General features: G+C 40.5%; 1 protein-coding gene across 1 annotated transcript in view; it reads right to left on the bottom strand.

The window, feature by feature from the left end:
• The window catches only part of BZW1 (basic leucine zipper and W2 domains 1), a 138697-nt gene that overhangs the window by 93944 nt on the left and 32188 nt on the right, over positions 1–12565 (bottom strand). The window contains exon 2 of the mRNA XM_033945371.1: positions 2278–2351. Within this exon, the coding sequence (XP_033801262.1) occupies positions 2278–2341 (64 nt within the window). The 5' untranslated portion in view covers positions 2342–2351. The remainder of the gene's footprint in view (positions 1–2277; positions 2352–12565) is intronic.

The following is a 12565-nucleotide window of genomic DNA, read 5'->3' as shown; positions in this document are numbered from 1 at the left end:
CAGCGACTCCCTAACAAAATAAAGAAGCCGCGGTGCCAGAAAGGCACTTAGAAGAACGCAGAGAAGAGAGACAGGGCTTTCTGGCTCAGCGGAAAACTAAGAACTGAGGACCATGAGGAGGGTATGCGCCCTCTAGTGGATCAGGAAGGCACACACATGCGTGGTGCAGCACTAGCAAACTTGAAATCTTCAATCAAGTTTGCTTGAAAAGCTGTCCGCGTCGGGGCTCCGTGGATGACGTCACCCACATGTGAGAATATGCTGCCTGCTTGTCCTGGGATAAAGGTGTGGCTTGGAAAAATGTATTTATATAGAAACAGGTTTATTACAAATGTACAGCGCTTAGAACAAATTGTGAGTTTGATCCCAGCCTGTTCCTTGTGACTCGGAGCAAGACACTTAACACTCCATTGCCCCAGGTACCACAGTTAGATTGTGAGCCTTCTAGGACAGATAGGGAAAATATTTAAGAGTACCTGATTACTATTCAATAAATTGTAAACTGCTTTGGATGAATCCCTTCTTGAAGTCTTTACAGAAGAAATGTTGTAATCCATTGGATTCCAGAAACTTCACATCCACCCCACAAAATAAGACAGAAATCAATATAAGGCACACTTTGAGCAAAAACCACGATGCTCATACTAGCATCGCTGAAACTAGAAAAAAAAAAAAAAAATTGCGCTGAACTGTCCAAAAACTTTGTCGCAGTTTGTTGCAACAGATTTCTTTTTTTTTTAAACATATTTTTATTTACAGTGAAGTCACAACCCAACAGAGTACAAACTCAACAGCAGCATTACATCAGATTGTGGGAGAGATTGCGAGACTTGGTGTCATCCTGAGGGCTTGCGAGGGGGTGCCTTGGCTTCCTTCTTATTCTCCTCAGTCAGCTACTAGCTCTACGCTGTGCCTCTGCTTTCTTTGGTGCCTAGGGGATGGGGGGGGGTTCTGGTGTGTATGTGGGACTATTTGTCGCAACAGATTTTAACCAGTTTATCAGCTGCTTTAGCTCCAGAGCAAGAATACAGACTTCAGATTTTTTTTAAATCCTTGCATTGGGCACTACATTCTCAAATTTGCAGCAATTCTGTATGAATAGCTGGAACATAACATTCCTTCAAATTTGCCATCTTTGGCAGAGGCTGAAATTCGTCAATTTTCATGGTCAATTATAAAAAAAGTTTCTGCCTATATCTTCCTAAAAGCAACACTGTTTTGAAAGAGAATTTAACTTTATAAGATACATGCCTTTTGGTTTTGCAGTGCCACTGTCATAAATATACAAATTCACCTGAAACTTAGGAATGCTTAACAGTATGACATGCAATATTTGCATTTATGTTTGATATTTTGATTATTATGCTTGTCAATGATTTCTAAGGTTCTACAGTATTGTTGTATAGGCAATCCCCATTTTACGAACATCAGACTTACATTGGGCTCGTTTACGAATGGAGGTCCTGTTCTACCTTTGGTGTCCCAATGTGTCCCTCTCCCTTCCTCCCAAGTCCCAACGTACCTCTCTCTCTCCCTCCATTCTGTGACTCAAGTACGTGACACCCTCCAGCGGGTGTTTATTTTCTTCTGGCCGGCTCCCATCTCCTTCCAGTTGCAGTTGTTTCTCTGCACAAAGGTGGGGGCAGCGGCTCCTATGCAAGTCCCGCAGCTGAGCTGGAAGCCTTCCCTCTGACGTCGGAGGTGCAGCGGGCAGGAGCAAGCTTTACATACTTTTGCCCTGCTACTAACCCGGTCGATGGTGCCTGCTGCGAGATCCGGTTTCTTCTGCTGCTGAGCAGAAGCACGCTTTGGCGCTCCTATTCGGCACTGAGCAGCTTCTTGACTGGCTCCCGCAAATTCTTGCAAGAATTTGCGGGAGCCAGTCAAGAAGCCACTCAGCAGCTGAAAAAACTGGATCTTACAACAGCTACCACCAACTGGGTTAGAAGAGGAGCAGGAGCGCAGAAAGCTCGTTCCTGCCCACTGCACCTCTTGACTACCAGGGATCGGCAGAGGATGTATAAGGACAGGGCTGGGAAGGCGGACAGGGTGCAGTGCCTGACAGGGAAGTGAGGGAAGGAAATAGGGTGGCTGAGTGCAGAGCCTGTCAGGAAGGGGGCTGGGTGCAGCCTGGCAGGGTAGGGCACTTGAATATTAAGCTGCCCAACTTATATTCAAGTCATACATTTGTCCTCCTTTTTGGGAGGAAATGAGGGTCTCAATATATGGTATACATCTAAATCTGGATGAAAGTAACAGTTCCATTAACATATTTACCTCTTTTCCTAGTCTTAAAACGCTGGCCGGATAGCGTTGGCTTCTGCTGCTTTTGATTATTCATAAAAGATACCCTGTGAAGAAAATTTACAGACAAACATTCTCATAGTGCAAAATCTAGGCCAGGTATTTCATTGTATTTTAATCACCCATTCATCTTGTTGCCCTGACAAGCACTTTATAAGCACCTGTTGTCACAGTTAAGGTAACCCACAAGGCTCAGACAACCTTCAATAAGCAGCTATGGTTTCAGAAATTCTCAACTATTTAGTAAATAAACAGGAAAGCACAGAAAAAAAATCATCAGAAATGTATGGGTTGGCCATGATAAACAGCTGCCCTAGTTCTATCATGCAATTAAAAATGACCTTTTTCAGTTATTTCACGTTTTTCTGACCCAGGCCTTCATTTGGCACTATAAGCTTTCATTCACAACTATATAGGAATGGGACCCCCCCCCCCCCCTCCACTTTAATACATTTAATGTCAGCAGAGTTCTGTGGAAGATACAACAAAAAACATTTTGGTGTGTTTTTTTTCAGTTCACAGTGTAATTAATACTGCTTAAATGTAGAATTAACAAGCATCTTCTAATCTCTACAGATGGGGGGTCAAGTTCAATAAGGGAATACTACTGCTTCTATAAATCATGTAGAATAAAAAAAAGCAGCCTTAAATACAGGTTTAAATTAGGGGGGTATATTTTAGGCTCTTAATGCCAATTGTTACAAATTGCTAAGCACTGCGAAAACCTGAAATTTTCTCAGTGGCTTGAGCTCTACAAAGATTACCCTTAAACCATGGAAAAATTTATGTAAGAATTAGCCCATTACCCCAGATGCCTGTGAGAAAGGGCCAAGACATTTGAATGCACCTACTGTATTATACAGTATATACACAGTACAGAGAAAAAAAATCTGTGTACCTTAAGTATAATAAATATTAAAGTTACAAGTTCTTACCCTTGTTTAATTTAAGCCAGTTTTATTATGCAATACAAAAGGTTATAAATCAGTGGTCTCAAACTCGCGGCCCGTCAGGTACTAGTTTGAGGCCCTCGGTATATTTATCATAATCACAAAAGTAAAATAAAACAATTTCTTGACCATATGTCTCTTTAGCTATAAATTACAATATTATTATTAAGACTTAGCCAAAAGGAAAGATTTATAAACTATAAAGAGTTTTACCTCATGCAAAATTGTCATTTCTTTAATAAGACATTAACTATTTTTTCTGAGGCCCTCCAAGTACTTACAAATCCAAAATGTGGCCCTGCAAAGGGTTTGAGTTTGAGACCACTGTTATAAATTAAGTTCTGTGTCTGATTTGCTCCAACTGCGTATATTGTGTTCTAATTCAGAATCAAGTGTGAAACAGTACGTGAACCTGTACGTACAATTTTCAGCAGAAATTCTAAATAAACCACTCTGCAATATTCTAACATCCGTCCTATATAAAGGTTCAAGAGGTTTTGAGTTTTAGTCTTCACCATAAAGTTAGTTGAAATGCACAATGCTGCCATTAGCAAAAGAAAAGGTATGAAACATCTGGAGGTCAAAATCCTCTATTTACAGTGCCACTCTATTCATCTCTGCAAGTCAGCCTGTGTGGTAGGATCCAGAAAATAGGAACATATGGGAGTGGGTGAAGGAGGGGGCTGAAGCACTAGAAGCTAGGCAAATATTTTTAGGTGTACCAGATTCCTGATGTGAATTAGAGGTGCGTCTCGAGCGCATGTATTAAAGGCACATCTCATGCCTACACTTGAAAGCCAATTGACCCTCCCTTCCCCTCTGCATGCCAATATTGCGTTACAATAAGGCATACCTATGAAATGCATGCCTATGGTATAGCTTTTCCCAGCACATGCGCACATTTACGGCTCTTTCCATGGACTATTCTGCACATGTGCCAATCGCTATCACCAGTGACTGATCTCCTGAAATTTTGGCAAACCTCATTTGCATGCAAGGTTCTTTGAGAATCGCTCGTCTTTTCTGAATCATTAGATTTATGGCCACTACAGCAACCTGTCTGATTTTACCTGTGAGTTTTGAAAATCTGGTCCCAAGTCTTAAGTCCCTGGCAAGGACTTCTTGCAAAGCCATGTTTTTAGATTTTTGCACAGTGCACATACACAGTGGTTGTATGAATTTAGATGGAAAAAGAGTTCCACACGTTTGCTATTTGGTAGTTAAATAATTTGCTTTAATTTGTCCTTTATGTTATATCTTTCAGAGTTGGGAATGATGAGATCAAGAAGTTAAGAGTTATGATGATTAATGGATCTACCTAATAGTTCAGTAAATCTGGGGAAGCTATTAGGGACATCACCATAAAGCGTTTTGAATGCTCAACAGCATAGTTTGCATTCCATTCGCTTTTCTACCAGTAGCCAGTGTAGTTCCATGAGTAGTGATGTGACGTGACATAGTCAAATTTTGATTTGAAGTTTTGCTGCAGTGTTTTATATCAGTTAGAGTTTGTTCCATTAGTTTCATACAGATTACTGAGAGTAGGGCATTTCAGTAGTCTAGTACAGTGGTTCCCAACCCTGTCCTGGAGGAACACCAGGCCAATCGGGTTTTCAGGCTAGCCCTAATGAATATGCATGAAGCAAATTTGCATGCCTATCACTTCCATCATATGCAAATCTCTCTCATGCATATTCATTAGGGCTAGCCTGAAAACCCGATTGGCCTGGTGTTCCTCCAGGACAGGGTTGGGAATCACTGGTCTAGTAGAGACAATATAGTCGACTGTACTAGTATCCTGTAGTATTGCTGGAAGTAGGATCTGACCTTTTTTAGCTTTTATAATGTAAGAAAGGATTTTCGGACTAAACTTATTAACTTCAAAACTTAGTAAATCCATCTAGTAACTCCCAGTACTTTTGAAGTTCTCTCAGTGTTCAAGCTAGTGCCATCTGTCAGATCAATGGTATTTATTTAAAATATTTCTAACCCGCTTAAATCTAAACAAAATACAAACAATTATCATATAACATCCAAAACATACAAATAAATTAGGTCACCTAAACCAAAAGAGTTTTTATTTTCAGTATTTAGTTTGAGATGGTATCTTACCGACCATTCTTGTACTTTAGTCAATTCTCTGGATCATATAGTAGTCATAATTTTGTGAGATAGGAGATCCTTGTGGTACACCACATAGTGAAGACCAGTAATCAGAGAAAGATCCGTCTTTTAATCTTTGTAGCATCTTTTCGTCAGGAAGTCTTGAAACCAGTCCTGAAATTCCTATTTCAGATAGTTTATTCAGCAGCGTGTGATTAACCATATCAAAAGCTGCAGAGACATCGAATTGTACTGTAGTAGCAGCATTTGTTCATCTGTGCTTAATATTGATCTAATCCTGGATGTCAGATGTATCAAGTATGTTTCTGTACTATGTAGGTTTTAAATCCATGTTGGGAGGGTGATAGTTTGTAGTCGTCTCCCAGCTAAAAGACCATAAGCTTCGTCATGAATGGTATACTTGCAGCTTGTGATAGGTGTTAAGTAGACGTTCCCAAATTCCTCTGAGAACCGCGTTTGCCTTAGTGTAGAATTAATCATCTTAATTAGCCAATCCAGCACTTCTTCTGGCATCTCGATGTACATGTGGAATGGGAATAGGTCCAGTTTCCATCCCGTTCTGAATAGTCTGTTCACCAGTGGTCTTAATTCTGTTGTTGTGACAGTATTTAAAGCAATTCATGTTCTGTTCACTGGTATACTGAACTACTTTCAGAGTTAATAACTGATTGCGAACAAGATCGAGAAAATATTTATTTTAAAATACGGCAGATAAAGTATGATGCTAATGAGTTGGGTGTAGGGATGGGGGTTCAACATTTCAGGCGCTCACTGGTAAGCAGTCTCTCAGTTTTGTTAGAATTTTGAACATTTTCATTAAGTATGGTTTGTCTATCCTACTCATACAGTACTCATATCTGAGCAATATTTCTGTTTGTTGTTTTATTTATCTGTTATAGTGTGCATGCTATTTCCTCCATCTGTCTCTAAGCAAATGATCTCCCGATTTCTTCCAAGCTCTTTCTAGTTCTCAGCATTCTCTTCAGGTTTCTCAGCTCTGCCAAGCACCAGTTTCTTCTCACTTCTAGGTAATTTTTCCTGTACTAGTGGAGCTATCGATTCTAATGGATTTTGTTCTCTTTATGATTTTAGTCTGGGTTTGGGTTCATTGCTTGTAGAGAGGATCCCAGCTTTTCCCAGAACATCTGAACATTGATTTTTCTTCTGGATTTATTTGTTGGTTTTTTAAATTTATTTTAATGGAACCTGGCTTGGTATATAATATTCTGCAATTTAAGGTACCTACATACATAAATGATCTGACCAGACTGGTAGTGACCATTCAATGAAGGCAGCAGTTTTGAATCATATGTTGTGATCATATCTAACAAGTGACCTTTTTTATGTGTAGGCCTGTTGCAGTATACAGAAATGAGAAATTAAGATATTAATTCAGTTCATTAACATACTTAAAGAACTCATTTAAATTGTTTCCTAAAGGTAAAGTCAACTAGCAATGTCAAAAAGGAACATGTTAGTGCTGTATTAGATATAAAATTCATGTACGTTTGGTGCACATTTTGACCAGGGACTAGGAGGTCTGTAACAAAGTATGAGACCTAGAGGTTGTTGTACAGGGTCACTTAAGTTGACAGAATAGCAGCTCTATTTCTGGTTCATATACAGAGCTGACTTTGTTTCTAGGAAATAATTTTATATATCATTGCTACTCTCCCTCCATCTTTCCTCTGTCTGTTGATCTGTGTCATCTTAAATCCCACTGGACAGAATTTTAGGGCTCCTTTTACGAAGGTGCGCTAGCGTTTTTAGAACGCGCTAGCCAAAAAACTACCGCCTGCTCAAAAGGAGGCGGTAACAGCTAGAGCGCGCTATTCTGTGCATTAGGGCCCTAACGCGCCTTCGTAAAAGAAGCCCTTAATGTTACAGGATCAGATTTGTTAGCAATTTCTCTGTGATAAACATTATTCCTAATTTGGAATCAGGGCAGCTTTGCTGCACACAGATCTTGTACTTACGTAACAGCATGATAGAGGCAATATTGTTGGATGGACTCGGGCCTTTGCTGCGTACGCCTTTCAGTGCTATAGCAATGATAAATAGTAGTAGTAGTCTTTCACAAATGATGGTTTTCAAGTTTCTCCTGGTATTGTTTGTGGAATTTCTGTTCCTTGGTGTTCCATTATTTGGGGTGATCATTTCTATGTTGTGTGGCATCCTATCGCGTAGTTTATCAGTTGTCTTTGTGATGTATTTTCCCATGGAATGGGCCATAGCTTTTTGAAATCAGATATAAATAACTGGAATCCAGTTTTTGATATGTGTTTGATTGTAGACCTAATAGGCTCTTGAAGACCACCAGCCATATGGGTCATTCCATGTCAAGTGCCCTAATTTTAGAAAAGTGCCCCACCTCACCTTCTCAGATTTTGATGAGTTTGTATGCTGAATTTTACATGACTCAAACAAATGGTTATAATTCACCCATGGAATACTTGTGGAGATACAGCTTTTTGTTCGATACCATACTGCGACCATATACAGTATTCCCTGCAAAATTTTGGCAACTTTTAAGTCAAAAAATATTTTTGGGGTTATATACGCAAGACAAATGAAACTTGGTGATCTTATATAAAACTTTTTACGATCTAGTCAATGGAACTAATGTTTATTTTCATTTTTTGAAACCAATGTATTTAAAAGACTCAAAGTGGGCTGGACCATGATAAAATTTCAGTTTAGTCTTCTGTGGCTCCTGTAATAATGAATTATTCCCTAAAATTTTTGTCTATTTTGTGACATAACTTTGTTCTCAAATCTATAAATTTAAATTTATAAGTTAATCTCGTTACTTTACAATTTCTCTAAAAATTTTGTGATTTTCCAAAAACGTCCAAAATAGGGTAATTTCAACCAACTTAAAAAAAAAATGATCTAGAATTATTTTTGAACCAACTCTGTTAGAAGCAGTATGTTTCAAACCCCCTGAAAAAAGTTGGTTTTGTTTTTCCAATGCAAACAAAAGGGTAAAAGGTTATAGAAGTTTCTGTGGTAATGGCATACATTAACAACCAAATATGGTAGTTCTTCAAGTTGTACTTATGACTGTTCTTTTGCATTTTTATAAGGAAAATATTTTTATTGCGTTGGTCCATGGTGGCATTGCCACTGCCAGTTCAAGAAATCTGAACTAGCAACCTCATCGCCGTAGAGGTCACGCCCGATAGCCGTGCAATACCAGCCACGGGTGGGTCTCTTGGTTCAGGTTCTCAATCCTGCAGTCTTGGCTTCTTTGTTGAGGTTCCAAAGCCTTGAGCGGGTATCTGTTTGGTTCTCAAACCAAATGATTGGCCAGCTTAACCTAGGTTCATAACCTTAAAATGGGTATTTTCTATTGATTCCCAAACAGAAGTTCTATCTTTATTCCTTCATCGCATTTTATTGAATTTACTAGCCACATTTGCCAAAATAGTTTCTGAAAACTGATAGTTACCCAGATTATGTAACTGATGGAGCAGAGAGCATGGAAATGAGATGTTGTTCAGGCACCCAACAAATGTCTTGTCTTTTAAACCAGTAAAATGGATCATCTGGGTGCATAAACTTTATCAAGGCATCATTTTCTTCCATCAATACTTCAACAATGTTGCCAATCCACCATTCGTTATCACAAATGCAAGCAATATAATAACCACGGAGCAGGTGTGATATTCTAAAGTCCAGCACTGTAGCTGTTCATATTGGAAGAAGTTCTGGCCACTAAGTAGGTAGTATCATTGGGCACTTTGCTCACATGAATGGTGCTGGAGTCGAGTGGTACAAATTGATGATGTGCTGCTTTCTTACCATCTTTCTTCTTGATATTTGTTTCATCGATTTCTTCTTCGTGAACAAATATGTATTTAATTCCATGTATGTTCTTGTCACAGAAATTGAATAGGTTTTTTGGTATCAATATTTGGTCATTCGATGGTCTTTGAAGGCTAGCTCTAGCTGCTAATCTTTTTGGTGTTCCACCAATTCCGTCATAAGATGATTTCCCTTGGCTTGTACCAAAAACATTCCGTTGCACTTCAATATTGAAATCTCTCATGATTGCACAGGTTGATAAAAGTTTTGTAGTTCTTGTATAGAGCGGTCAAAACCATCACTAAAATAGTGTATTCTGGTAACTTAATCAGCTTTATGTAAATGGATATAGAGTCATGTTGCATGTGATCTGTGATAATGCAAACGTTTGACTTGTATGATATGATCTTCGTCAATCTAATAAGCAACAAAAGGGATGTAATGTAGCTTGTGAATTTTCACATGAAAGGCCTTAGGTATATGAATCAATCAATCAGGAAGGAGAAGCCCACCACTTTGAAGAGGCGGGCCTGCCAGAAGGAGGGAGTAGGCATCCCTCCTGCTGGTCATTTAAATAAGGTACGGGGCAGTCCAGGAGGCTGAGGCAGGAACGAGTAGGCATCCATCCTGTCAATTATCTTTTATTTTTAAGTTCGGTGGGCCATCGGGGAGGGGTCCTGGCATGACTTTTTTTGTTTTTTTTTTAATAGGCACACACACCAGCAAAAGAAAGCCCGAGCAAGCCAGAAAGCACTGGTACTGAGAAAGAAACAGGTGAGTCCAGGCAAATTTGAAAGTGAAAATGCATATTGGCACTCTGTGCTTAACCCTCCAAGTAAAAAAAAAATAATAATAACTTTAAGGGCACAGAAAAGTGGCACCAATATGTGCTGCAGTCAGTTTTGCCCAGTGCATGCACACAAAAAACACAGTTACTTAATGTTAACAAGTGTTATCCAGGGACAGCAAGCAGATATTTTCACATGTGGGTGACGTCATCCACGGAACGTTGTATGGACAGCTTTATAAGTGCATCGCCACTTTAAGAACTTAAGAATGTTCACGAACTGCCTGCACCATGAATGCACGAATACCTTCCTGCCCAACATAATAGGCTCACGGTACCTCAGTTCTGTAAGCAAGCTAAGAAGCCAACCAGTATTGGTGGGTGAGTTCTAAGAATATCTGATGAAATCTTAAAAGTTTTAAGTATGAGACTTAGGACCAGTGATTGAAATCTGGAACTATAAAAAAATCTCATATTTTCAAATGCCCTATTTTGTGTGTTAATTTTTAATATTTTTAATTTTATAGATTTTTTTGTATGTTTCAACTTGACTAACTTCAAATATGACTGTGCAATCATTAAGCCCTTTATTTATGTCTAGTGAATGAAGTTGTTCTGGAATGTAATCAAATGCACGTAGAATGAAAATAGCTGACAAAGAAAATAACGAGCCAAACTTATCTCAAAGTTTCACAACAGTCCAATCCCGATGGAGACCGTTTTGCCAGACTTGTATTGGCTTCTTCCAGAGATACAAACAGGTCTGAATAGCACAGTTACTTACCGTAGCAGGTGTTATCCAGGGACAGCAGGCAGATATTCTAGACTGATGGGTGACGGCACCGACGGAGCCCCAGTACGGACAATTTTAGAGTGATTGCACTCTAAGAACTTAGAAAGTTCTAGCTGGGCCGCACCACGCGTGCGCGAGTGCCCTCCCGCCCGACGGAGGCGTGCGGTTCCCAGTTAAGATAAGCCAGCTAAGAAGCCAACCCGGGGAGGTGGGAGGGACGCAAGAATATCTGCCTGCTGTCCCTGGATAACACCTGTTACGGTAAGTAACTGTGCTTTATCCCAGGACAAGCAGGCAGCATATTCTTGACTGATGGGTGACCTCCAAGCTAACAAAAAGAGGGATGGAGGGAAGGTTGGCCATTAGGAAAATAGATTTTGTAAAACAGATTGGCCAAAGTGTCCATCCCGTCTGGAGAATGAATCCAGACAATAGTGAGATGTAAAAGTATGAACTGAGGACCAAGTAGCAGCCTTGCAGATTTCCTCAATGGAAGTGGAGCGGAGGAAAGCTACAGACGCTGCCATAGCTCTAACTTTGTGGCCCGTGACAGAACCTTCCAGTGTCAGGCCCGACTGAGCATAACAGAATGAAACGCACGCAGCAAGCCAATTGGACAAAGTGCGTTTAGAAACAGGATGACCCATCTTGTTAGGGTCAAAAGACAAGAAAAGTTGAGGAGATGATCTGTGAGGCTTAGTGCGTTCGAGATAGTAAGCCAAAGCACGTTTACAGTACAAAGTATGTAAAGCCTGTTCACCTGGATGAGAATGAGGCTTCGGGAAAAAAACAGGCAAGACAATGGACTGGTTAAGGTGAAATTCAGACACAACCTTAGGGAGAAACTTTGGATGGGTACGGAGAACCACCTTGGTGAAAAACAGTGAAAGGTGGATCTGCCACCAATGCATGCAGCTCACTGACCCTCCTGGCAGAGGTGAGAGCAATAAGGAAGAGCACTTTCCAAGTGAGAAATTTGAAATGTACTGTGGCCAAAGGTTCAAAAGAAGGCTTCATTAAGGCAGAAAGAACTACATTGAGATCCCAGACCACAGGAGGGGGCCTGAGAGGTGGTTTTACGTTGAACAGGCCCCGCATGAATCTGGAAACCAAAGGATGAGCCGAAAGGGGTTTTCCATGAAGTGGCTCATGAAAAGCAGCAATGGCACTGAGATGAACTCTGATCGAGGTAGATTTGAGACCAGAATCAGACAAGGAAAGAAGATAGTCCAACACCAGCCCCACTGCTAGAGACGTGGGATTATGGTGATGCAAGAGGCACCAGGAAGAAAACCGAGTCCACTTCTGCTGATAACATTGAAGGGTGGTCGGTTTCCTGGAAGCATCAATGATAGAACGGACAGGCTGAGAAAGAAGAGAATGAGCCGCAGTTAGCCCGAGAGATACCAAGCTGTCAGGTGTAGAGACTGCAAGTTGGGATGAAGTAGGGACTGCTGATGCTGAGTAAGCAGAGTAGGAAACAGTGGAAGAAGTATGGGCTCCCTGGTACTGAGTTGAAGTAGAAGGGAAAACCAGTGTTGCCTGGGCCACCGTGGAGCGATGAGAATCATGGTGGTCTGTTCCCTCCTGAGCTTGAACAATGTCCGCAGCATGAGAGGGAGAGGAGGAAAGGCATAAAGGAAGAGATTGGTCCAATCTAGGAGAAATGCATCGGGTGCCAGACGGTGAGGGGAGTAAAGTCTGGAACAGAACAGGGGCAGTTGATGATTGTGAGGAGCTGCAAAAAGGTCCACCTGAAGAGTGCCCCATTGATCGAAAATGGACTGGAGAGTCATGGGA

The sequence above is a fragment of the Geotrypetes seraphini genome, chromosome 5 (genome assembly GCF_902459505.1).
Source record: "Geotrypetes seraphini chromosome 5, aGeoSer1.1, whole genome shotgun sequence".
In the NCBI taxonomy this organism is placed as follows: domain Eukaryota; kingdom Metazoa; phylum Chordata; class Amphibia; order Gymnophiona; family Dermophiidae; genus Geotrypetes; species Geotrypetes seraphini.
This window is presented reverse-complemented; position numbering and strand designations above follow the sequence as displayed.